Raw genomic sequence first — 23,028 nt, 5'->3', positions numbered from 1 at the left:
CTACCTGGGGCCTCACCCCCTCCTCTTCTCCCGAGGAGGGGGCTTCAATTTCGCCCGAACAGCTGTTCGGCGCTGTTACGGGCGAAAAAACAAACAGCTGAGCCGCGGGCAGCCCGGGAAGGCTGTCTTCGGCGCCGCGACGCCACCGGAAGTCTCAAACTCAATTTCATTGAGGGCCACATCAGCATTACGGTTGCCCTCGGGGGGCCGGGAGGGCGTGGCCAGGTGGGCGTGGCCGGGTGGGCGTGGCCAGCTCAATGCTGCTCACTCAGCGCAGCTTACTCAATGAAAGAAAGTTGGCAGCAGTGCCCCTGAGGGGCAGGCAGGGTGGCAAAAACAGTTTTTAGCGCTCAGCTCTACTATACCAGCAAATCAAGCAATCACACCAGGGTTACCCTTGTAGGTAGGTGCACTTGAAGCAGGCAGAGTGCCACTCAACCTGGTTCCCAGAGGGCCAACTTCCCCCTTCATCCTCGAGCCCCCCGAAAAAGCCTAGTGGGGTGGGGCCGGATATTGGCTCATTTGCAGGCACCCCGATGAGCATTGCATAGCCGTAAGATAGGTAGTCCTCGTTTAGCAACAGTACAGTTACAACAGTGGTGACAAAGTAACTTTGCAGCCAATCCTTGCATTTAGAACTTTTTCAGGTTTGTGTGGCAAATGGCAGCTGAAGTAAGAACCTAAGTCAGTTGCAGTTTCACTGAGTGACTGCATTGCTTAACAACCAAGTGGCTGGTCCCAATTGTGGTCGGTAAATGAGAACTACCTGTATTTCTATGTCCTTTTTGGTGTGGTAGAGGGCTTCAAATTCAGGAAACCTTCCTAAAAAGGACCAGAGACTTACTTTCCCCAGGCTAGGAGTGCCTCTGAAGTACACACACTTGAACAGCAATTCAACACATAATCACACTTCTGTACCCATGCTAGCTTTTCAAAACCACACCGGCAGCAGGGGATCCCACTTCAGTTTCCATTTTACAGCTTTACCCTGTGCAGCAGAAACCCAGCACCTGCAAAATTACCCGTAACACAGCCTGGAATTAAAGGATTCTGCCCTCGGCAGTGATAGGTAGGCAGTTGAAGCAATCAGTGAAGGTCTTCCATAATTTTATGTTATACCGCTGTTTACCACAAATCTTGAGTGGGGCTTCTAGTTCCAACAAAATGGGCTGGCTCAGGAAGATCTCTCGTGACTTCAGGCATATGCCCAGAATCTCATTTTCTGTGAGCTGAACATTCTTGCCTGGATGTAATCCTTGCACTTCAAGCACCCAGCACAGGAGCCCATGCGTGAAAGAAGCCCGGCAGAGGAGCTGGAGCGGCTCCACTGCTGGGGGCGCCTCTTGGCCGGGCCTTGCAGGATCTGGGCTGGGCGCCTCTGCTCGCCCTCAGCAGCGCCCGGCAAAGTAGCTCGCATGCGAAACAAGCCCGGCAGAGGAGCCGGAGTGGCGAGCAGAGGCGCCCGGCTTGGATCCTGGAAGGCCCCAGCCAAGACGTGCCCCCAGCAGTGGAGCCGCTCCGGCTCCTCTGCCAGGCTTCTTTCACACAAGGGCTCCTCTGCCGTGCTTGTTTTGCGTGCGAGCTACCGTATTTTTCGGACCATAAGACGCACCTGACCATAAGACGCACCCAGTTTTTAGAGCAGGAAAACAAGAAAAAAATTATTCTGAACCAAATAGTACCAGTATACTAAAACAGGGCTTTTCAACCTTTTCATCCATTGTACCACTTTTAGGACAAGGCAGTGTCACCCAGCAACGTGTCAAAAACTTAACCCCCCCTAAAAAAGGAAAAAAAAAGATAAAGTACAGGTAGTCCTCGACTTACAATGATTCACTTAGTGACCGTTCAAAGTTATGACACTGAAAAAGTGATTTATGACCATTTTTCACACTTATGACCGTTGCAGCATCCCCAGGGTCATGTGATTTACATTCGGATGCTTGGCAATCGATTCATATTTATGATGGTCATATTGTTCCAGGGTCATGTGATCGCCTTTTGCAACCTTCTGAGAAGCAAAGTTAGTGGGGAAACCAGATTCACCTAACAATCATGTTACTAATTTAATTTCTCTCTCTCCTTCTCTTTCTCTCCCTCTCTCCCCCTCCCTCTTTCTTTCTCCTCTCCTTCTTTCTCTCTCTCCCTTTCCTTTCCCTATTTTTCTCTTTCCCTCTATTTCTCCCTCTTTCTCTCTCTCCCTGTTTCCCTCCCTTTTTCTCCTTCTCCCTCTCTATTTTTCTCTTTCCCTCTATTTCTCCCTCTTCCTCTATTTCCCTCCCTCTTTCTTTCTCCTTGTCTCTCTCTCCCTTTCTTTCTCTCCCTCTTTCTCTCTCCCTCTATTTCCCTCCCTTTCTCCTTCTCTCTCTCCCTCTCTCTCTCCCTCTTTCCCTCTATTTCTCCCTCTTCCTCTATTTCCCTCCCTCTTTCTTTCTCCTTGTCTCTCTCTCTTTCTTTCTCTCCCTCTTTCTCTCTCCCTCTATTTCCCTCCCTTTCTCCTTCTCTCTCTCCCTCTCTCTCTCCCTCTTTCCCTCTATTTCTCCCTCTTCCTCTATTTCCCTCCCTCTTTCTTTCTCCTTGTCTCTCTCTCCCTTTCTTTCTCTCCCTCTTTCTCTCTCTCCCTCTATTTCGCTCCCTTTCTTTCTGCTTCTCTCTCTCCCTTTCCCTCTCTATTTTTCTTTTTCCCTCTATTTCTCCCTCTTCCTCTATTTCCCTCCCTTTCTTTCTCCTTTTCTCTCTCCCTTTCTTTCTCTCCCTCTTTCCCTCTCCCTCTTTCCCTCTCTCCCTCTATTTCCCTCCCTTTCTTTCTGCTTCTCTCTCTCCCTCTTTCTCTCCCTCTCTATTTTTCTCTTTCCCTTTATTTCTCCCTCTTCCTCTGTTTCCCTCCCTCTTTCTTTCTCCTTGTCTCTCTCCCTTTCTTTCTCTCCCTCTTTCTCTCTCCCTCTATTTCCCTCCCTTTCTCCTTCTCTCTCTCCCTCTTTCTTTCCCTCTCTATTTTTCTCTTTCCCTCTATTTCTCCCTCTTCCTCTGTTTCCCTCCCTCTTTCTTTCTCCTTCTCTCTCTCTCCCTCTCTCTCTATTTTTCTCTCCCTCCCTCCCTCCCTCTCCCATTGTCCCTTCCTTCTTTCCTTCCTTCCTTCTTCCTTCCTTCCCTCCCTCTCTGTCCTTCCCTCTCCGCGTTAGAGCAGTACCTACGGAGGCAGCCCTGCGGCCCGGCTTTCTCTTGCAGAAGGCAGACTGAAACGGAGCAAGGAATGCGAATCGCCCGATCTCGCGCTTCAGCGATCTCCTCTTCTCGGTTTCAGTTTCTTTTGCTACAAGACAAAGCAGGCTGAAACGGAGCGAGGGAATCTCCCTTGCTTTGTTTCAGCCTGCTTTCTCTTGTAGCAAGTGAAGCTGAACCCGAGCAGAGGAGATCCTAGGAGCGCGAGATCGGCCGATTCGCATTCCTTGCTCCACTTCAGCCTGCCTTCTGCAAGAGAAAGCCGGGCCGCAGGGAGATTGCAGGAGCCAATTGCAATCTCCCTTGCTTTCACTTGCGGAGGTTGGGGCTGGCCTGGGCATCTCTCCCCCTCACCGGCTGGGTGTTGTTCGTCCTCCCCCCCCCCCCGCGTCCCACCTCACTCCCTCCTACCTCCTCCTCCTCCACTTTTTTTTTTGGAGCCGCAGGAGACTAATGAGATGCAAATGGTGCTGGGTTCCACCAGCCCACGTGCACTTGCCTCCTACTGAGCAAGTGCTCAGCCGGGCCGGCGCCAAGGTGGTGGGGGCCGGACCTTTGTAATTTCTGGGAGAGTTGTGCGGGCCGGATTCAATCATGTGGCGGGCCGTTTGTGGCCCGCGGGCCTTGTGTTTGACATGTCTGAGCTAGAGCCTCTGAGAACCACTTGAACCTATTGTTTCAAGCAATGCATACCAACCAGCCCATTAAGAAACAAAAAAGATGCTATGTTTCTCAAAAATCCTCTGTAAAAACATTCTGATTAACTTCCTTACAACGGGCCTGCTGATAAATAATAATACAATAGTCCTCCGTTAAAAACAATAATTAGGAACAGAATTTCCACCGCTAAGTGATGCAGTCATAAAGCATGATGTCATGTGACCATGTTGCTTAGGAACGGGAATTCTAGCAGGCCCCAGTTACATTATTAAGTGAATTACTGCTGGTTGTTAAGTGAGTACTTCATAAGACCATGACTTCTGACTTACAGTTGGCTTCTTCAATGACTTTGCTTGTGGAAAGCCAGAAAAGAAGGTCACAAATCATAATCATGATTGTGGACACCACAATCTGGGCCAGTTGCTAAGTACCCAGACCATATGCCTGCAGGGGTATTATGATGCCCAGAATTTTGAGGACCAGTTGTAAGTACCACTCGTTCAGCACCATCATAATTTCAAACAGTCACTGAACAAGTGGTCATTAACCAAGAACCACCTGTATAGCCTAAGCAGATATCACATTTAAGACAAAACAATAACATTAAAGTTTTGAAGAAATTGGTGCTTAAGAAATAATTGATCAAATTATGAAACAGCTAAAAATGTTAAGTACAGGGTTTATCTCGTCCTTTTTTAAATGATCTATTACAATCACCTTAAGTGTCTCCAACAGTATTTTATTTCTTTATTTCTTATTTGAAGTAAAATATATATTTCATTACATTTTTCTCCTTAATATGTTTGTAGTAAAGGTAAAGCATAATTGAAATTGAATATATATATATATATATATATATATATATATATATATATATATATATATATATATATATATATATATATATATATATATATAAATTATTACAGTTCAACTGTAAACAAAAATTGTATTCTATACATTGGTTTAGTTTCTCTTGTTTATGTTTAATTCAAACTGTTAAGCAACAGTTTGTTAAATATAAGTTGTGTAAAAAGATTTTTAAAAATGAATATAGCCTCTGTCTCCAGGTCCCAGGAGCTTGCCCACTATATTCCTAAAGTCACTTTATAATGTTTGTTCTGCTTCATCAGTTCTGTCCTTCTCTCTACAGGTCCAATCCAGGTGCAGCAGTAAGGAGAACATCCTCCGAGCCAGTAAGTATTGCATCTTTGTATTCTTCTAGTGCAGGGGTCGGCAACCTCGGCTCTTTTATGACTCGTGGACTTCAACTCCCAGAATTCCTGAGCCAGCTATGCTGGCTCAGGAATTCTGGGAGTTGAAGTCCACGAGTCATAAAAGAGCCGAGGTTGCCGACCCCTGTTCTAGTGGAATATAATACATTCATGATGAGGTATAGTTTTGCTGGAATGAATTCAGTGGAACCATAGAAAGCAATGCAACTGGACATTTTTTAAAACTATTTTTCTAGGCTTTTGTGTCTGCAGAAAACACATGGGTATATGTGAAGAGATCTCAGTAGACAGACTGAAGGATATGCAAAATACTATCCAGTGATCATGGAGAGATGTCCTATGACTTGCACATTTGTAAAGCCATGATTAAAATATATACTAAAATGTAAAATAAATATTTTGTAAAGATATGTCTGCCCATCAGGACATGTAGCATAAATTTCTGGAAGAGGAGGAGGAAGCCAGTTAATAGTTTTCTGCTTTCAGGCTAGAGAGAACTGGAGAAATACAGTTTTATGTTACATGCAGAAACCTTGGATTCATATATTTCTGATCCCTCAAGCAAACCAGAAACTGACATTTATTTTCAGTAAGCTGCATCTTAATTATATGTATTAACAATAAACTGATTAATTTTAATTAAGATTTACCGAACCAAGTTGCTTCATTGTTGCATTTAATGCAGTCATTAAAACAGGTTGTCAATAATGATAAAATTTTGACTAGTTAATGCTAAACTATGACAAATTTATATATGTGTGAACGCATTAGAATGGACCAATGAGACAGTGTTACCCAGATTATTGAATTAAATAATTTATATAAAGCTAGTTATTTTTATCTTTATGACTAGCAATCTTTTTATTCATTCTTATTAGTTAATGCTTCTGTTTTCACTGTTTTGTTTTATAATTTATTATTTTAGTTGTTTTTTATTAAATCAGTTTGTGATAAATATCATAGAATGTAATTGTTGAAGTTTGGACCACTGAATCTATATAGTAAAAGATATAGGGAAAGGGAAAGTTGAAAATTTAGGAATAGAATTCCTAAAGAAAATTCTTATTGTCTGAGCAAAGTGTTAGAAGTTTAAACCTAGTCTAGAAATACAACCTTCATTGTTACCTAGCTGACTTACACTTCAAATATTTAGTATAGAATATTCAAACATATTCCTTACAATCAGAGTGAAATGTAATGACCAGCTGCACCGACATAATGAGATCTCTTTTATGTTAATATAGTAAATGCAAGAAACTAATCACAAATAATCAGTGACAGATAATTTCAAGAAATAAGATACAAATAATCAATTTTCTTTTCTTTTTTTATTAAAGAGTTTTACAAAAAAAGATTTTACAATACATCCCCAAAACCCACCCACCCCAAACCACCCCCCTCCCCCCCACTTCCCAGAGCTAAATACAGGGTTATAGTTATAATAATCATATTCTAACTAAAGATTATCCATAATATAAAATTAACCAAATTCATAATGTGCTTTAACTCCCCTTTAACATAGATACATACAAAGTACTAACACTAAAATTAATAACAATATCCCTCTAAAATCTACTCATAAGCTAAATGGAACTTTTTAGTCCCATATTTATTCTGAATATAATCTATCCATCTCCTCCAAACTGAAATATATCTTTCTTGTGAATGATCCTTCAAATAAGCAGAAATCTTAGACATTTCTGCAAGATTCGAAACTTTAAACACCACAAATAATCAATTTACAAAGTATTTATGAAATACTATTAATATAGATAATAAAAGATGACCAAATTTGAGTAATTTCACCATAAGGTTTTTCAAACTTCTTTCTTGTGTCTTTTTTTAGACAGAGCTGTTTCCCAAATTTGTATATCATGCATCTAGTGAAAAAGTATTTTAATTTTCAGTCTTTTATTGTAACAAACCCAGCAATCATTACATCACAAGAACTGAAAAAATTGTGTATGTTACATTATTATTAGCTATAGATATAGCTTATGTCTTAGGAAATATTGCAAAAAACTAAGAACATGATTTATATAAAAGTTAGTTAATTTTAAAGCTTGTCTTTATAGTCAAGCATCCTGACTTCTCATTGGTCTTTAGCAATTGGTGCAGGTTGATGAGTTTCGGTTTTGATTATTTTTTGTGCTCAATCTTGATTGGTCATTTTGGTGGTCTTGGTTTCAGATTGGTCTTTTGTTCATGTCAGTTTCTGGTTGGTCATTTTTGGAGTCCTGATTCCTGATTAGTTTTTTTTATTTGTCCTGGCTTCAAGTTGATTAATTTGAGCAACTGAGTCCTGATTGGTTTCTTGTCCAAACAAGTTTCTGATTTGTCCATTGCCAGTCACTAAACCCTGAAGCCTAACACTGTCCAACAAATAGCATACACCAGTATATTTATCAGTTATTCTTTAATGAATTTATTAGTTGCTCAACTCCAATAGATTCTGGGTAAATTGAATAATTCTGTCAATTTCTTCAAAAATTTATACCAAAAGGGCTGTATTTCTATGATAAAATGTAATATATACCCAACTTACATACTGATTAAAATCCTCCCTGTGAACTCAAAAGGTTACAATCTATGTAGTACAGTTTTACTGGAGTATAATTCAGTATGGATTATCTTCATGGTGACCTGCTGAAATTGATAAATAGAATTTTATGTTGCTAAACATGGAGGTGAAGGTCATTAATGTTAAATCCTCAATCATCTTCTTGGGTTTTTTTAAAACTTTCAAGAACTCTTATCAAAACTTGTTATTCTTAGTATATGAGTTTTATGTAAGAAATTTTTAGATACTGCCTCTCCCCGATTATATCTGCCCGTCCCACCAGATCTGGCAGAGAAGGCATGCTGTGGGTCCCATCTGTCAGGGAACACCACTTTTCTGTTGTAGCATCTGCCTTAAGGAAACTCCCCCCAAAAGTAAGGTTAACTTCATCCCCCTTAACATTTTGCAGGCCCCTCAAAACCTGGCTATGCCTTCAGGCCTCAGAAGACCAGGGAGATTTTACAATGACCCAATTACTGTAGCTTACATCATTCTCACTATCTGATGATCAGTTATCAACAATTGCTAAGAATTACATGAAACTATACTTCTAACAAAGATTGCCAACTGCAACCCAAGATACTCACAAGCCAACTCCAGATCATACAGTACTATATACAAAGCTAGAACCTTTTCCAAAATGCAAGCAGGATCAAAGTATCTGGAACAGGAGGGAAAAGCTACTGCATAGGGCAGGCACAGCAACAGAGTAGGCATGTCTCCTGAGTCTCCTGCTTAAATGATGGAAGGATGCCCACCCTGTCAGACTAATTGTTTTTACTTATATGATAAATAAATGCAGGAGAAGGTCCTTCCAGAGTGCCCTAAAGCAAAAGAAAATAGACATCTGAGATAAAGGAACTGAAACTCATAATTACAGTAGCTATACAGTTTGGTCTAGTAGCTAAGACACCAAACTAGAAACCAGCAGACTGTGAGTTTTATTCCTGTCTTAGGTTGGGTGACTTGGGCCAGGCACAACTCATCCCACAGGGTTATTGGTGTATGAAAAATAGGATGAGAAAGGAGTATTATTCATGTTTGCTTCCTTGAGCTTAAAAATCTAAAACAAAAAACAAAACAAAAACCAAGCAGGCTGTATTCAGCTTAAATAAATGGAAGAGTTTTCATTTAAGGAAGATTTGGGAAGTTATCTTAGAAAAATCTTTTCTGAATAATATATAATTCCAAAAGAAAGCAGAGCTTTTTCCCATAGAGTTGGAAAGTATTTTCAGCTTAATAGTAGAATTAGAATGGATCCTTTGAAAAATACATTTTGTAAATAACATTGTTTTAATATGTGTTTTAGTTTGATGTGCTAACCATGGTTTTTAATGAATTCTACAACTGTTTGATGCATAGCCTTTAAAAATTCATACGTTGGGTAACATTTTCTGTGAAAAAAAATATAAAATGATCAAGCATCATGCAGTCGTCTTTCTATTGTAAATTGTTGTAGTCCTGAGTCAAATTAGATGCAATTTAACAACAATTTTTATGGTGATCATTAAACAAATCATGTGGTTGTTATGCAAATCCAACTTCCCCAAAGGGCACTTTTGCCGGAAATCAGCAAAAAGGTCACAAATCATGATCAGGTGCCCTCAGGACACTGCAACCAGTTGTAAATCGAAGCTGGTTACCAAGGTCCAAATAGCAATCATGTGACCATAAGGGGGATTGTGATGGTCATAAAGTACAGGTACAAGTTATAAGTCACTTTTTCTGAGGCCATCGTAATTTCAAGCAGTTGTAAATCATATCTACAGTTTACCAATCTATCCAGGAAAATATTAATTGTGTTATTTATTAAAAAATAATTATAACTTTAATGCTTCTTTGCAGGTCACAGTGCCGTAGACATTACAAAAGTAGCAAGAAGACATCGTATGTCTCCATTTCCATTAACATCTATGGACAAAGCCTTCATTACAGTACTGGAGATGACTCCAGTGCTTGGAACAGAAATAATCAATTATCGAGGTATTTAGTATCAGTTCTGGCATCCAGAAGAAGAATAAAGAGAGAACTGTTTCATTTTCATTATGTTTATTAGGACTGAGCAAATACTTGGAACGGTGTGCTTCACAATGGACAGAAATGTACCTCTCTCTGAATCATTAAAGCACCCATGTTTTTTTTCTAGATCTCCACAGCTGTAATGTTAACAGTTTCTGTTTGTCTGCTCAGTACAGATCTGCTGGCACAGCCCTCTATGTGGAAATAGCCAGAATTAGCTTACAAAGCAGCTTCATGCATCTAGAAAAAAATATGGCTGCTTTAATGATTTGGAGAAAGATACTTCATGCATAAGCTTGCATATTACAAAGTAACTGTTTGAAAGGATTTGCACAGCCCTAGTTTTCATATTTTAAGTTATGTATAACTTATTAGAATGTTTAGACTGTTCATAGCAACAATTCTCTTGGGTTAGATAACTTCCTACTACTTATAGAAGAACTGAATCGAAGGGATAATGGCTTGTATAGTGTCTGGAATTTACCTAATGAATTCATAGCAAAAATGTAGTTTACTTTCAATTTCCATTCTAGCAGGAAAATAGCTCAGGTAAAAAAAAAGATAGGGAAATGAAAACTGAAATCAGAAACAAACAACAGAAGCAGGAGTAATTTATTATATTTGTATTGTGAGAATGGAACTACATATATTATCTGCTTGGTAAAGTTTTAGCTAAAACAGTTGTTTTATGTCACAAGAAGTGTGTAGTAATACTATTTTCACAGCAAAAAATCCAGATTGAAGAAGAATCACAATAACACAGTTATTAATCATACTTACCATCAGTTTCTTTCCCTGCTGCATGTCAAGTAGAAAAGAGAGTAAGTTGTACATTTATTTGGCATCCATGACTATGTTATAGGAAATCGCTTCCCAACAATCTGTCTAATAATATTTAGCAAAAAATGAAATAATACTGTACTTGTACAGATTATCAAAACAGATACTGCATACATAACTTTACATAACTTTACTATATTCCAGAGTAATACTGTATCCCTCTCACATATCCCCCTAAATTCAAGAAAGCAGCCTAAATCAATATAAGCAAAGTATTTTGAAAGGCTGCACAAGTAGTCCTTAATTTACAACCACAATTGAGACCACAATTTGGATCCTATGTCATTGCGATTGTCATACAAGATGTCCATATGAGTGCCTCACTCAATGATCACAGTCCCAGCTCCCTGTTCTGGTCATTACATAACCACGCAGGGATGCCTCAGGGGCGGGGGAGGCCCTGGGAGACCCACTGGTTCAGAGGTCTTTCCCCCTCCCCACCATGCCCAGAAGGCTTATACCCTCCCCCTGCCCCATCACTCTCCTGGAACATTTGGGCCTTCCCCTTTCCCAGCCATTCCTAGAAGACCTGGGTCTTCTCTCTGATTCACTACTGGAGCACTTCACTGCTGGTCCTTATCTCCTGCCCTACCACTGGACTTGTTCCCCAATCTGCCATTGGTGCTTGCAATGTTTCCAAACATAGAAAGAGCCTTAGAACATTGCAAGAGGAGCACCAGCCCTCACATTGTTTTCAAAGGCTGGAAAGAGCCTCAGAAACCTCTCAAGATAAGCACCAGACTTCACAATGTTCCAAGGATCTTTCTACCTTCAGAAACATGACATTTACTAGCTTTCTACAGTACCTGCACCTCACTTCTCAATAGCTGCACAAAAAGGGAAGGAAAGAAGACTTGCATAGTTGGGTGGGGAAAAGGCCCAAGCCTTCCAGGAGGGAGACGGGACAACCTTCCAAGAGAATGGTAGTTCTCAGGATATTATTTGGTCTTTGAACTTGTAAACTTATAAAATAACTGACTCAAGATCAGGATTTTTTTGAGGTCAAAACATTTTGCAAATATATCATCATACAGAAAAATCTACATTGTTATATTACTGTTCTACTTTTAGTCTAGTTACAATAAGCCAATATTCTTTTTTCTGAATGGTTTTTTTCCATATTTTATTTTGTTAAAAAAACAAAACAAAATTGTGGTATGTCTTCATGCCTCTTGACAGATTATTGAGAATAAAATTAGAAAGGGAAGTATTCAAAATTTCGTTGAAAAGAATATGGGCACACTTAAATAGAGAAGTCAGAAATCATTTTATATTAATTATTTTTAGCACCATGCATTTAGTTCTGTGCATCTCCCTTACTCTGGCTGGCAAACTTTATAACTTTTTCTAAATACTCCTTTATAAATTTTCATAAAATTTGAAAGAGTTTATTGAAAATGAAGTTTTCTGCTATCAGAATTTCATGTGTGTTCTCTTCCCCCCCCCCCTGTATTTATGTATTAGATGGAATGGGCAGAGTCCTTGCCCAAGATGTTTACGCAAAAGACAACCTTCCACCTTTCCCAGCTTCAGTAAAAGATGGCTATGCTGTCAGAGGTGAATGTTAACTATTTTGAAAATGACAGGATGCTTTTTTCCAGTTCATTATCACAGTAGAGTGCTTGTTCCTATATGTTGCCTGGAAAAGCAGGGCCACTAGACCTCAACAGCCTTTTAGTCCTTATCTTAATGAAATTCATTCATACTTATAGGATGTATATTTAAAAGTAGGCTTCATTTATCATTACACAATATAAATTGGAAGTGATATTACAAACCAGTTAGTTTGCTTATTTCTATTTTTTTTACTTATAATAAAGTTATTTTTTAAAAAAGAACAGTGCTGAAAAAGAAATTATCCATCTGTCCCATTAAATGATTTTAACTATTATTGTAGTAATATGGCCTTTAGTTGTTTTCTTTTGTTTTTAAGATTTCAGGATAATTTCATTGAGAGAAAAGTGTGTCACTGAATAAAAAATATCTAGTATATCCTGTGCAGAGCAAAAATCTATGATCCATAGACCTTTCATCCTGGCTGGTTCTCAGTGAAGCATTCTGGGCATTCATTTCCCACCACCAATAAGAATATGGCATAAATGATAATGTTCTAAAAAGATGTTTACATATATATTATTTTTGCCTTTTGTCATAAGTAAAAAATAATTTTGCTCCCAGAAAGTAAATCCAGGGAAAATTTCTGTAAGAAATCTTAGAAGTAGGGAATGACGCTAAGATGCTTACATAAAGCAGAATGTATAATGTATGTTATGTAGTAAGCTGTCTTGCATAGTTATGTTGTATATTAGGGAAGTGGTCAAATTAAAATTGTTATCCAAAAATATGTGTGGGAGAAGGAATTATAAAGTCAGAAATAACCATAACAAAAATAATAAGCCTGACAATGCATATTTTATTGATAACTGTAATTATCATGAACCTATATTTACTTTTAGCTGCTGATGGACCAGGGGATCGTTTCATCATTGGGGAATCCCAAGCTGGTGAGCAAGTAGGTACAATATATTTTGCTTCCCTATTCTACTTTTTGTTCATTAATTATAAACTAGAATAATCTTGTAAAATAACATGAAACCCTTCCAATGACTATTGTAAACAACACAAAGGCTATATAAATTATGGCATTTCTATAATTATATATTTTAATGTGATAGTTTCCTCCATACATATAACATCTAGAAACAGTAGTAATAGAAAAGTTATTTATTATTTGCCCATAACTAAGTTCCTATGTACATGAAATAAAAAAGGCAATTAGCATGTTTATTACAGTCATTGGCACAAATTCCAAAATTTAAAGAAATGAAACAATTAAATAATGCAAAGCACTTGTAAAATCACACAACAAAATAAGGAGCCTGTAGATTAAAAGTTAGTAAAATCAACATCTATTTTTTCAAATTAGTAGGATATTTATTTATGGCTTTACTAAAGGCATAAGAAAGAAGAGTTTTAAGTTCTTGTGAGATCTATAGCATGAACATTCTCTTGTAAACATCTAGCTCTTTTAACACTCCATTTCCTCAAGCCCAACAAGTTTAAGTTGTTGGCAAATTAATCTAATGGGTCTACCTCCCTTCCAGTGGGTAGTTGTACTAGAGAATCCCATAGAAATCAAGGCAAAGGAGACACTGAGAGGATTCCCAATCTCAGATCACATTGCCACTGCTCTGCTAGGAAGACCAAATCCAAAGTGTGATCATTGTCTCAAGTCAGACTCTGGATGATCTGGGATAGACCCATGGCTGTCATGGAACCCATGAGCTCCCAAGCACCTCAAACCCTTTCCTAGGGAGGGTATATTAAAGTCCTAGAAGCATGAAGTTTCTCCAGAATGCCACTGCCAATCCAGAAATGGAACTCAGACAGGGAGGTTGCTATGCAGCAAGAAGGTTGGTGTAACAGCAACAGTTCCAACTGAACCTTAGAAGTCAAAATAATGAACAGGCTCTCACCAACAGGAACCTATGTGGCAGGACCACCAAAAGCCATAAAGACTCCCTGTTGAAAACTGCCACTCCCCACCCACCCACCCCCACTCAAGAGTCTTGGTTGATGCCACACTCAAACTGCAGCTTGGCAAATTTCAGAAAGGACAAATCTTGTATAATAATGACAGGTTGGCTTCTTATCCATGATCAAATTATAGATGGAGGGGAGGCGGTGCTGGAATGTAGAACTGTTATGAGACAACAGTTTGCCAGTTCTTGATCATTAAGAGAGAATTTTCAGGGGATAAAAGGGGATGGAGGTTTATTTTCTATGCACTGTATTTTTTTTTAAGATGAAATAGAAGAGAAGAATAAATTAACCACACTTTGTATATGTGTTTCCCAGAAATAAAGTGCTGGACTCGAAACTTATTCTCTCAGTTCCTCCTTCCAAAAATTCCCTTTTTACGACCCTAAAATCTCTTAATTCCGGATAGTATATTTATTCATTAACATCCTGAATTAAACAGCAAAGGTTAATGCAATTTTGTTATGGTTTTTGTTCTATTAAACTAATGAAACAATATCTGTAATCCAAAATTTTAAAATATGTTTCATATATTTTATGTTTCTAAAATTTTAAAAATAAATTGATATTTTTTGGAATTTTTTTAGCCAACTCAAACTGTAATGCCTGGTCAAGTAATGCGAGTTACAACTGGTGCTCCAATACCCTGTGGTGCTGATGCTGTGGTGCAAGTGGAAGATACAGAACTTATCAGGGAATCTGATGATGTGAGTGCTACCAAAACATTCGATGTTGCTATATCTGCAGTAGTGCAGCTCCAAGGAATAATCCATCAGTTTGTAACCCTACTACATAGACACAAACTTGCAGTATCAGCAGTTGTAAAGTCTAGAGACTGTAGACCAGGGCTTTTCAACTGGTGGTACATGTACCACCTGTGGTACTTTGTCACGTGGCAGGTGGTACACAACTGCTAGCCAAGTGTTAGCAGGGTAGGGGAATGAGCTGAAGTGACCCAAGCCTAAGGGAGAGACAGCTGCATCTGCAGGACAGTCTGGGCTCAGTAAAAGCCCAGGAGCTGGCAGAGCTGTAGCTAATTGGCTCCAACTGATTGGCGCTTCCGGAAGCAGTGCGGAGCTGGAGGTGAACTGAAGAAAAAGGGGGGTGAGGAGAGGAGAGGCTATAAAAGGAGGTGGTTTGGGTGGGAAAGGGAAAAAAAGACAACAGGGAAAGAGGAGAGGTTAGCAGGCAGGGAGGAAACGGACAGAGAAGAAGCAGCAGCTGTTGCTGGAAGAAAAGGTCCCCTGGTTCGTTTTCTCCAGCCAGGAGAATGCAATCAGTGTTGATGAAATGAAAAGCCGGCAGACCAACATGTCGGAAAGGAGATGGGTTTATTTAGTTCTGGATCAGCTGGCAGCTTGATTGGGTTACCATAAGGATTTTTGTACAGTTTTTATAGTGTTTTGTAATTCAGAGGTTCCTTTGTGTGCTTTGGTTATTGGAATATTTTAGTCTGTATTTTAGCAATGAGTCCAAAGTGTTGACTTCCGTAGGTTTAATCCCTTTAAACAAATATAATTAGTTTTACCCCCTTATCTTGAGTCTGTCTATGGCTTTTAGAAAGTTTACTTTGAAGGTAAACAGGCTTAATTTTAAAGCTAAAGCTTTTTGCAATTGCTCGAGCCTTTTAGTCTTGATTGCAGCATTGTGACATGTGACACGCCTGAAGCAGCTTAAAGCCTTTCTTGCTTTGCACTTGATTCCTGTGTCTTTAAGGGACTGGTGGGGTGTGCATTCTTACTACACTGTGGAAGGAGAGCTAAGCAGGGCCGACCAGCTAGCTCAGGGGTCTACAAACTTAGCAACTTTAAGACCTGTGGACTTCAACTCCCAGAATTCCTCATCCAGCCATGATGGCTGAGAAATTCTGGGAGTTGAAGTCAAGAAGTCTTAAAAGTGCCATGTTTGAAGACCCCTGAGCTAGCTGGTAGTGGTGCATATTAATAAACATGGATTAATTCATCATACATTTACCAGTGCAAAGGAAAAGTGATTCAGCAAAGGAGCAGCCACTGAAGAAATTAAAATGGTACTTTTTTTCTTTTTTTCTACAGTTTGTAATATTTGTTAGATTATAGAATGAAATACCAAAATACAAAAGCAAATAGTAGGACACAGTGGGGAGGAAAAAGAGGGAAAAAGTGAGGGGGAAAAGGGAAAAAGAACAGACTTCCTCTGTTGCAGTAGAAGGAAGCTGTTCTGGCTCCCAGAACCAAAATGCTTTTGTAGCTCCAGAATCCAGACAATATAACTCAACAAAAATAATTGTATAACAGATATTTATTGTCCAGGAACTTTAAGCAAAGACTTACATTTTGCAGTAAAGACATCCGGTTGTAGAAGCACATTTATGCCCATATCTGTTCATTTTCGTAGGTAAAAAGGGATAATTCCCCATCTCAGCTATGCATGGTTACAGATGCTGATCAACGCATGCAACAGGGTTAATTAGACAAAGGCTTTTACAACCTGGCACGTAACCAGGATGTCCTGCAATAAACTTTGAAGCTCCTCCCACTGGCTGTATAAGCTATATGACTTACTAACAACTAGACTACATTTCCCAGAAGCCATCTCTTAAGGAAATGGCGTTTAATCCTTTAAGTGCTAAATGTTCTTACATACAGTTCTCTCAATGATACAACATTAACCCTGTAAATGCTAAATACTCCAACACAGTTCTTAACTCCTAAGCTGGCTACAATCTGGTCCAGCACAGAAGCCTTAACATTGAACCTCAACTTTTTACTTTTCCATAATATTATAAAATAACCATTTCTATAACAACAAATGAATTTAATCAATAAAACCCTAAATCCCCCCCTTTTTTTTAGTCATCAAGTTTTTGACACCTTGCTAAGCACTGTTGGTACTCAAATATTGTCATGTCCTAAAAGTGGTACAATCTATGAAAAGGTTGAAATGCCATGCTGTAGACCATATATGAGAAGGAGATGCATACATATGAGAAACAACAACATATAAATAATCATAAATAAATAAATATGCACAAAGTTAACTTTTCAGATAAAGGGGGAAAATTCCCCACTTCCCTCAGAACATTTTCAGTTGGCTGTATTCTAATGGAACAAACCTTAAAATGGCTTAAACTCCAGCCATAGAAAACAACGGAAATTCAGAAACAACTTCTAGTTCCCTACATTAGAATCTTAGACAAAAGATAAAGAAGTGATTCCCCTCTTCCCTTATCCCCCCCCCCACACCAAACACACAAGAAACAGTGGGGTGGCAGCTCATGCTGACTTCCATTAAACTGACTGAATATTTGAACAAGAGGAGAATTTTTAAAATTGTTTGAAAAGCATTAAATGAAAGGAATTTGTAATGATTACCTAACAAATTAAAAATCATCTCATTGGGAGTTTTTGTGAATTCAGTAGTAATTAGCACTTATTATGGACTAACACTTCATCCTATCTGTTTAATAGGCAAACTCAAGAACTAGAATTATCTCCTTATAGTCACCCAGTTTCATAGATATAGGCCCAGCGAAAAGCAATTACTTCATTGCTCTTTGCTAGTATCATTTGGCTGCTTGTGTTTGTGGCTGCAAAAAAAAAAATAAGTTGCTCTTTTACTTTTACATGAAATAATTACATTCCAATAGTAAAACAATGCTCAAGTTCTACAAATAATCAGAATTAGCATTTACAAAGGCAATTTGGAAATGAACCTTCATTTGGTTATCAATGACAGACACTCACAGATACAGAACTTTTATTGTACACATTAGAAAACTACAAAATTACATTATTTTTTGACATAATCACCATTCAAATTGAGGCACCTGTCATAATGTCTTACAAGGTTTGAAATTCTTTAGTATTAGTCACTCGGTGCCAAATCTGGGCTATATGGAGGTGATCAAAAACATCCCCACTGCTTCAAAAGTTCTTGGGTGCGGGCGAGCATTATTGTGAACCAACACCACAAGATGCACCCAAGAACTTTTGAAGCAGTGGGAATGTTTTTGATCACCACCACCCCCATAGCTCAGATTTGGCGCCCAGCAACTACTAAGGAATTTCAAACCTTGTAAGACATTATGACAAGTGCTTCAATTTGAATGGCAATTATGTCAAAAAGTAATTATTGTTGTAGTTTTCTAATGTGTATAATAAAGGTTCTGCATCTGCAAGTGTCTCATTGATAACCAAATGAAGGTTTATTTCCGAATTGCCCTCGTAAATGCATCCTGAATTCTAATAGCAACAGAACATAAAGTGCATATCCATCAAAACTCAAGCCAAAACATTAACACAGTATTTTATCTTTATATATTTGTTATATAGAACCTCAGCAGCATTAGCACTATTATTAAATATAGCCAGACACCTATACATTTAGCTACCTAGTGTTAGTTTTATTTACTTACTTTTTATTATGGGCAACTTTCCTGCAAATGGCAGCAGAAGACCAATAAGATATGTAACCCTCTACATAAGTTCTGACTTTCCTATAGGAACTACCGTAAGTTTTTAAACTGCCAGAATGAGGCAATAAAACTGAGTCAACAATGGCTCTTCAGCTCTCAGCTGTGTGCCTACTAACTGTTCCTACCTTATCCCATTCAGTATAAAGCATTAAGAGAATAAATATAATGTACAAGAGAGAAAACTGGAAAATAAAGAAAAAATCAAGCACCAGAAAGGTCCAATCATAATGCCCACATAATGCTGCTGAAGCTGGTAACATTTTGTTCTGAGCATTGAACAAAAAGAAAAAACTCTCAAATCATACAAGCTTTATTTCAAATTTGGAACATAGGATCATATTTGGAATATTTTGTGCCCCTCCAAAATGTACATCCCCCTATAAGACTCCATTGAGTCTAATCGTGCCCTGATTGGTTTGAAAAAAGAATGAAAAGACAGATGAATACATGCAGAGAAATATTAAAAATGAAATTTGCAGTGTTTTTCTTACACTTCATAGGTATATGGAAAAAGGACAGTATAAAATTTACTGTTAAGCAAGTTTGAGAAATACTGCTGTACTTTTAACTCCTGTAAACTCTTTTTACTATGAGATTTATAAATATAAAAATAAAAAGAGAAATGTGTTAAAGATTAATGTACTTATTAATTTAATTTAAGGCTGGTGAATCTCCAGCCCATAGACCAATCACCAGGCTTTCCAACTTTGTCTTAATATATTCCCACAATGTTCTATCTCTAAGTTATTGCTGGTATTTATTTCTTGATCTATTCTTCAGCTACAAATTTGATGGAGGAAACTGCACAGTTTCAGAAAGGAAATATCAGTGAGTTGGGATTTTAATCAGAATTTGAAAAATATGCCATAATGGACTCAGAATAACACTTTAAGCCAGAAAGAACTTAACAGTATTGTTGTGTACTGGGTTCTGTGCTTCACTGAAGAGACGAGGCGAGTGAGTTCAGCAAGAATCATTCTTTATTTGCTTACAGGAACTGAACTGGGAAACAGGGCTGCGAATGCAGCTATTTATACCCTGGCCTCTAGGTGGCGGCCAATAGGTTTAAAGCAACCTATTGCCGCCCTAGAAACAGCCAATGGCGGCACTGGAGATGGGTTGTCTGAGGAGTTGGGAGCCGTTAGCCAGCTTCCCTGCTTAAGCAATCTTCCAGCTATTAACCCCACGTGAAACACTTTAGTAAAACAAAGCCCAATACATTACAAGTATTATGTTAAAGCCAGTCATTGCCTTTAATAGATTTAAACTTCTAGCCCACATGAACAAGTCTGCTGAGTTCATACTATACTGTGATGTAACCTGAAATCTCTCTTATTTCCATAAATATAGGGCACTGAAGAACTTGAGGTACGCATTCTGGTGCAGGCTCGACCGGGTCAAGATATCAGGTTAGTGAATTAATTATCTTTAAATTTTAAAATGAATAATAACTACTCAATACCTATGATATTAATAGCTTTTGGAATGTTATAATGGAGGTGTTCATTTTGTTAGTATTTTAATTTTTCTCATATTCAGGCCTATAGGACACGACATTAAAAGAGGTGAATGTGTACTGGCCAAGGGAACCCATATGGGCCCATCAGAGATAGGTCTACTAGCAACTGTTGGAGTAACCGAAGTTGAAGTTAACAAGTTTCCAGTAGTTGCTGTAATGTCTACAGGGAATGAAGTAAGGAAATATATAACATTTATAAATTGTCGAAAAAGCATGGTAGAATTCTTCAAAAAGAATCGGTTTTTTTAGTTCTGTTTTGATTATAGTTGTACAATCTCTTTGATTAATTTTTGCAACCTTTTTATTGGTAAAATAGACGTCTTAAAGATTTAATATAGTACTTTGAAATATCTGGTTTCCTAAAGAACAGCAGAAGGAATATATACACTATATGCATAGTAGAGTTTAAAGTTTGTGAACCCTTTTGAATTTTTAATATTCCAGCATAAATATGACTTAAAAACTAATCTGTTTTCCACACAAGTCTTAGAACTAGATAAAGAGAACCTAAGAAATGAGTCAAAAATACTTTACTTTTTGTTTACTTATAGAGGAAAATTATCTAAAAATACAAAAAGTAGGTTTATCAGTTCATTTGAAGAGGAAATTAGAGTTAATTGTTTCAATCAGTGGAATGATCCTTAGGTGTTAGGGTGGGTAGTCCTGCCTTATTTAAAGAACAGAATTCTGGATACTCACTATCGAAGTCTTATTTTTACAACACAGGTATGTGGAAGTATGTTTGTGCTTGAATAAGGTTCTCCAATAAATAATAAAAGGGATTGATGCTCATCAGGCTGGAAAAGGTTAAAAAATTAATTCCAAAGAGTTTGCAAAACATATTGGTAGCAGTATTGCCATTTGGGCCTGCTCTTCTGCCTATGGGCCAGGACAGCTTACCACCATTAATGGAACTATGAATTCTGAATTGTGTCAGCAACTCTACAGGAAAATATCAGGATATCTTTCTGTGCACTGAAGCTCAAGAAAAAGTTAATCATGCATCAAGACAAAGACCCAAAATTCACAAGTAATATGATCAAGAAATGGCTAAAGCAGAAGAAAGTTAATGTTTGGGAATGGCCAAGTCAAAATCGTGACCTTAAACTTCTGGAAAAAGTTTTGGAAGTGCCTGAAATGAGCATATCATGAGAGGAATGCCACCAACATTCCCAGATTGAACTATTTTAAAAATAGGAATGGGCTAAAATTCCTCCAAGCCCATGTACAAGACTGATCAACATTTGGAGGAAACATTTTGTTGCAGTTACTGATGCCCAAGGGATGGGGGGGGACTAGTTACAGAAAGCAAAGGTTCACATACTTTTGTCCCACACAAATATTAGGTTTGGATCATTTTCACCTATAAATAAATGAACAAGTGCAGTGTTTTTATTACCGTAATTTATTTAATTGGGTTTTTTAATCTAGTTGTAGAACTTCTATGGAAGACAGATTAAAGTTTAGGTAATATTTATGCTGAAATATTGAAAATTTAAAAGGGTTTACATATTTTTATGTATCACTGTATGAATCTCACAAGTAAAAAACCCAAACTTTGTGTGAATTATGAAGTGAGAAACAGAAATGGCAGCGAAACTGGCCAGAGATGGAATCCAGTTCATCGAACAGTTAAGCAATACAAAATCTGAATGATTTTTATTTAATGTTGCATAAATGGATTTTATGCCCCCATGGTAGAATTTTCTCTCCATCATGGCCCCTACAAATCTGTTCCAAAAGGTCCTTTAACCCACACCAGGCTGCTTTGTGGGCTTACAATGTGTAGAAAGATACAAGATGACTTTCCATCAGCAAAATCACATGACTAATAAACCGCTGGGTGCAATTTGGTATGTGCAATCTTTTATGTACTAATAAAGGAGAATATTTGTAGCTCAGGGTTGAAGTCAGAGGTCCTTGGTGCTCTCTGAGCTTGGTTGTTTGATTATAGACGTTCCATTACCCAAATTAGGTATCCTTATCATTTGGAGCTATGTGCATACTTTCAAAGATAAAATCCCTATAGGAAATTAAAGGAAGAATTGATGATGAGGATGTGAAAGAGAAGTAGGAGAAGAATAATTGAGACAAGAGGGACATTTTTAATTTGGGAAAGCATCGTGCAAGGCTATATGTGTCCCAACCATGTAAAATGTTGCTAGTAAAATTCCATCTACACAATTCTCCTCAGCAGCTTCAAGCAAGATCTTAGCAACTTCTTTTAATATAAGGGAAAGTGCTTGAATTTAGACATTACCAAATCTTCAAGAAATTGTTTTTTCAGAATAGTAATGCACACATAAGTGAATACCTGTTCACAGTCTTAAGATTATTATATGTAACAAATGTGGTTTCACAATTCAATTAGTTTGACTATATTCCTAATTAGTTATTTTGACTCATTTTCCACATAATACTATTACATTAAATACATAAGCTTAAAAAACCCCAAGATCTAGATTTATGCACTTTCTCCCTCTGCTTTTCTACTATATGTACGGTATGTATCACTGTATTGTAAATGTTTATTTTCAGTGCCCTCAAAAGTTGGTTTGCTATTGCTGCAACAAATCAGCAAGAAATTCCAATTATTTAAAGATACATTTTCTATTTTTTATAGCTATTGAATCCTGAAGATGACTTGTTACCAGGAAAGATTAGAGATAGTAATCGTTCTACTCTTTTAGCAACAATTCAAGAGCATGGATATCCGACAATCAACCTGGGGATTGTAGGAGATAAGTATGTGCAAAATAACTCTTTTCTTTTTCACCACAATATTACTGTTTTTATATATCATTAAATTGTGCCACCTTTTACCTCTTGGACCAAAGTTTATTTAGCTGACATTTTTGTTAATTTGCTTTGAAAGATATACCTGTTGTGATTCAGGGTCAGCCTGTGGGTTCGGCAGTTGGGTCGGATGACTCAGAGGAGGAGGAGGAGGGGGGTGGTGAAGAGCTTGCTGAGGGGG

The 23,028-nt window shown here is 38.0% G+C and overlaps 1 protein-coding gene across 9 annotated transcripts in view; it reads left to right on the top strand.

Moving 5' to 3' along the window:
- Window positions 1–23,028, top strand: part of GPHN (gephyrin) — a 245,136-nt gene that overhangs the window by 198,044 nt on the left and 24,064 nt on the right. For all 9 annotated transcript variants that reach the window (XM_083349020.1, XM_083349019.1, XM_083349018.1 and 6 more), the window contains 8 exons: window positions 5,036–5,078; window positions 9,523–9,660; window positions 12,001–12,093; window positions 12,993–13,048; window positions 14,664–14,783; window positions 19,883–19,941; window positions 20,072–20,225; window positions 22,675–22,796. In XM_083349020.1, the coding sequence (XP_083205146.1) occupies window positions 5,036–5,078; window positions 9,523–9,660; window positions 12,001–12,093; window positions 12,993–13,048; window positions 14,664–14,783; window positions 19,883–19,941; window positions 20,072–20,225; window positions 22,675–22,796 (785 nt within the window). The remainder of the gene's footprint in view (window positions 1–5,035; window positions 5,079–9,522; window positions 9,661–12,000; window positions 12,094–12,992; window positions 13,049–14,663; window positions 14,784–19,882; window positions 19,942–20,071; window positions 20,226–22,674; window positions 22,797–23,028) is intronic.

Source organism: Vipera ursinii (assembly GCF_947247035.1).
Source record: "Vipera ursinii genome assembly, chromosome: 1".
Taxonomy (NCBI): Eukaryota; Metazoa; Chordata; class Lepidosauria; order Squamata; family Viperidae; genus Vipera; species Vipera ursinii.
The sequence above is the reverse complement of the archived record's forward strand: the minus strand, read 5'-3'. Positions and strand labels throughout refer to the sequence as shown.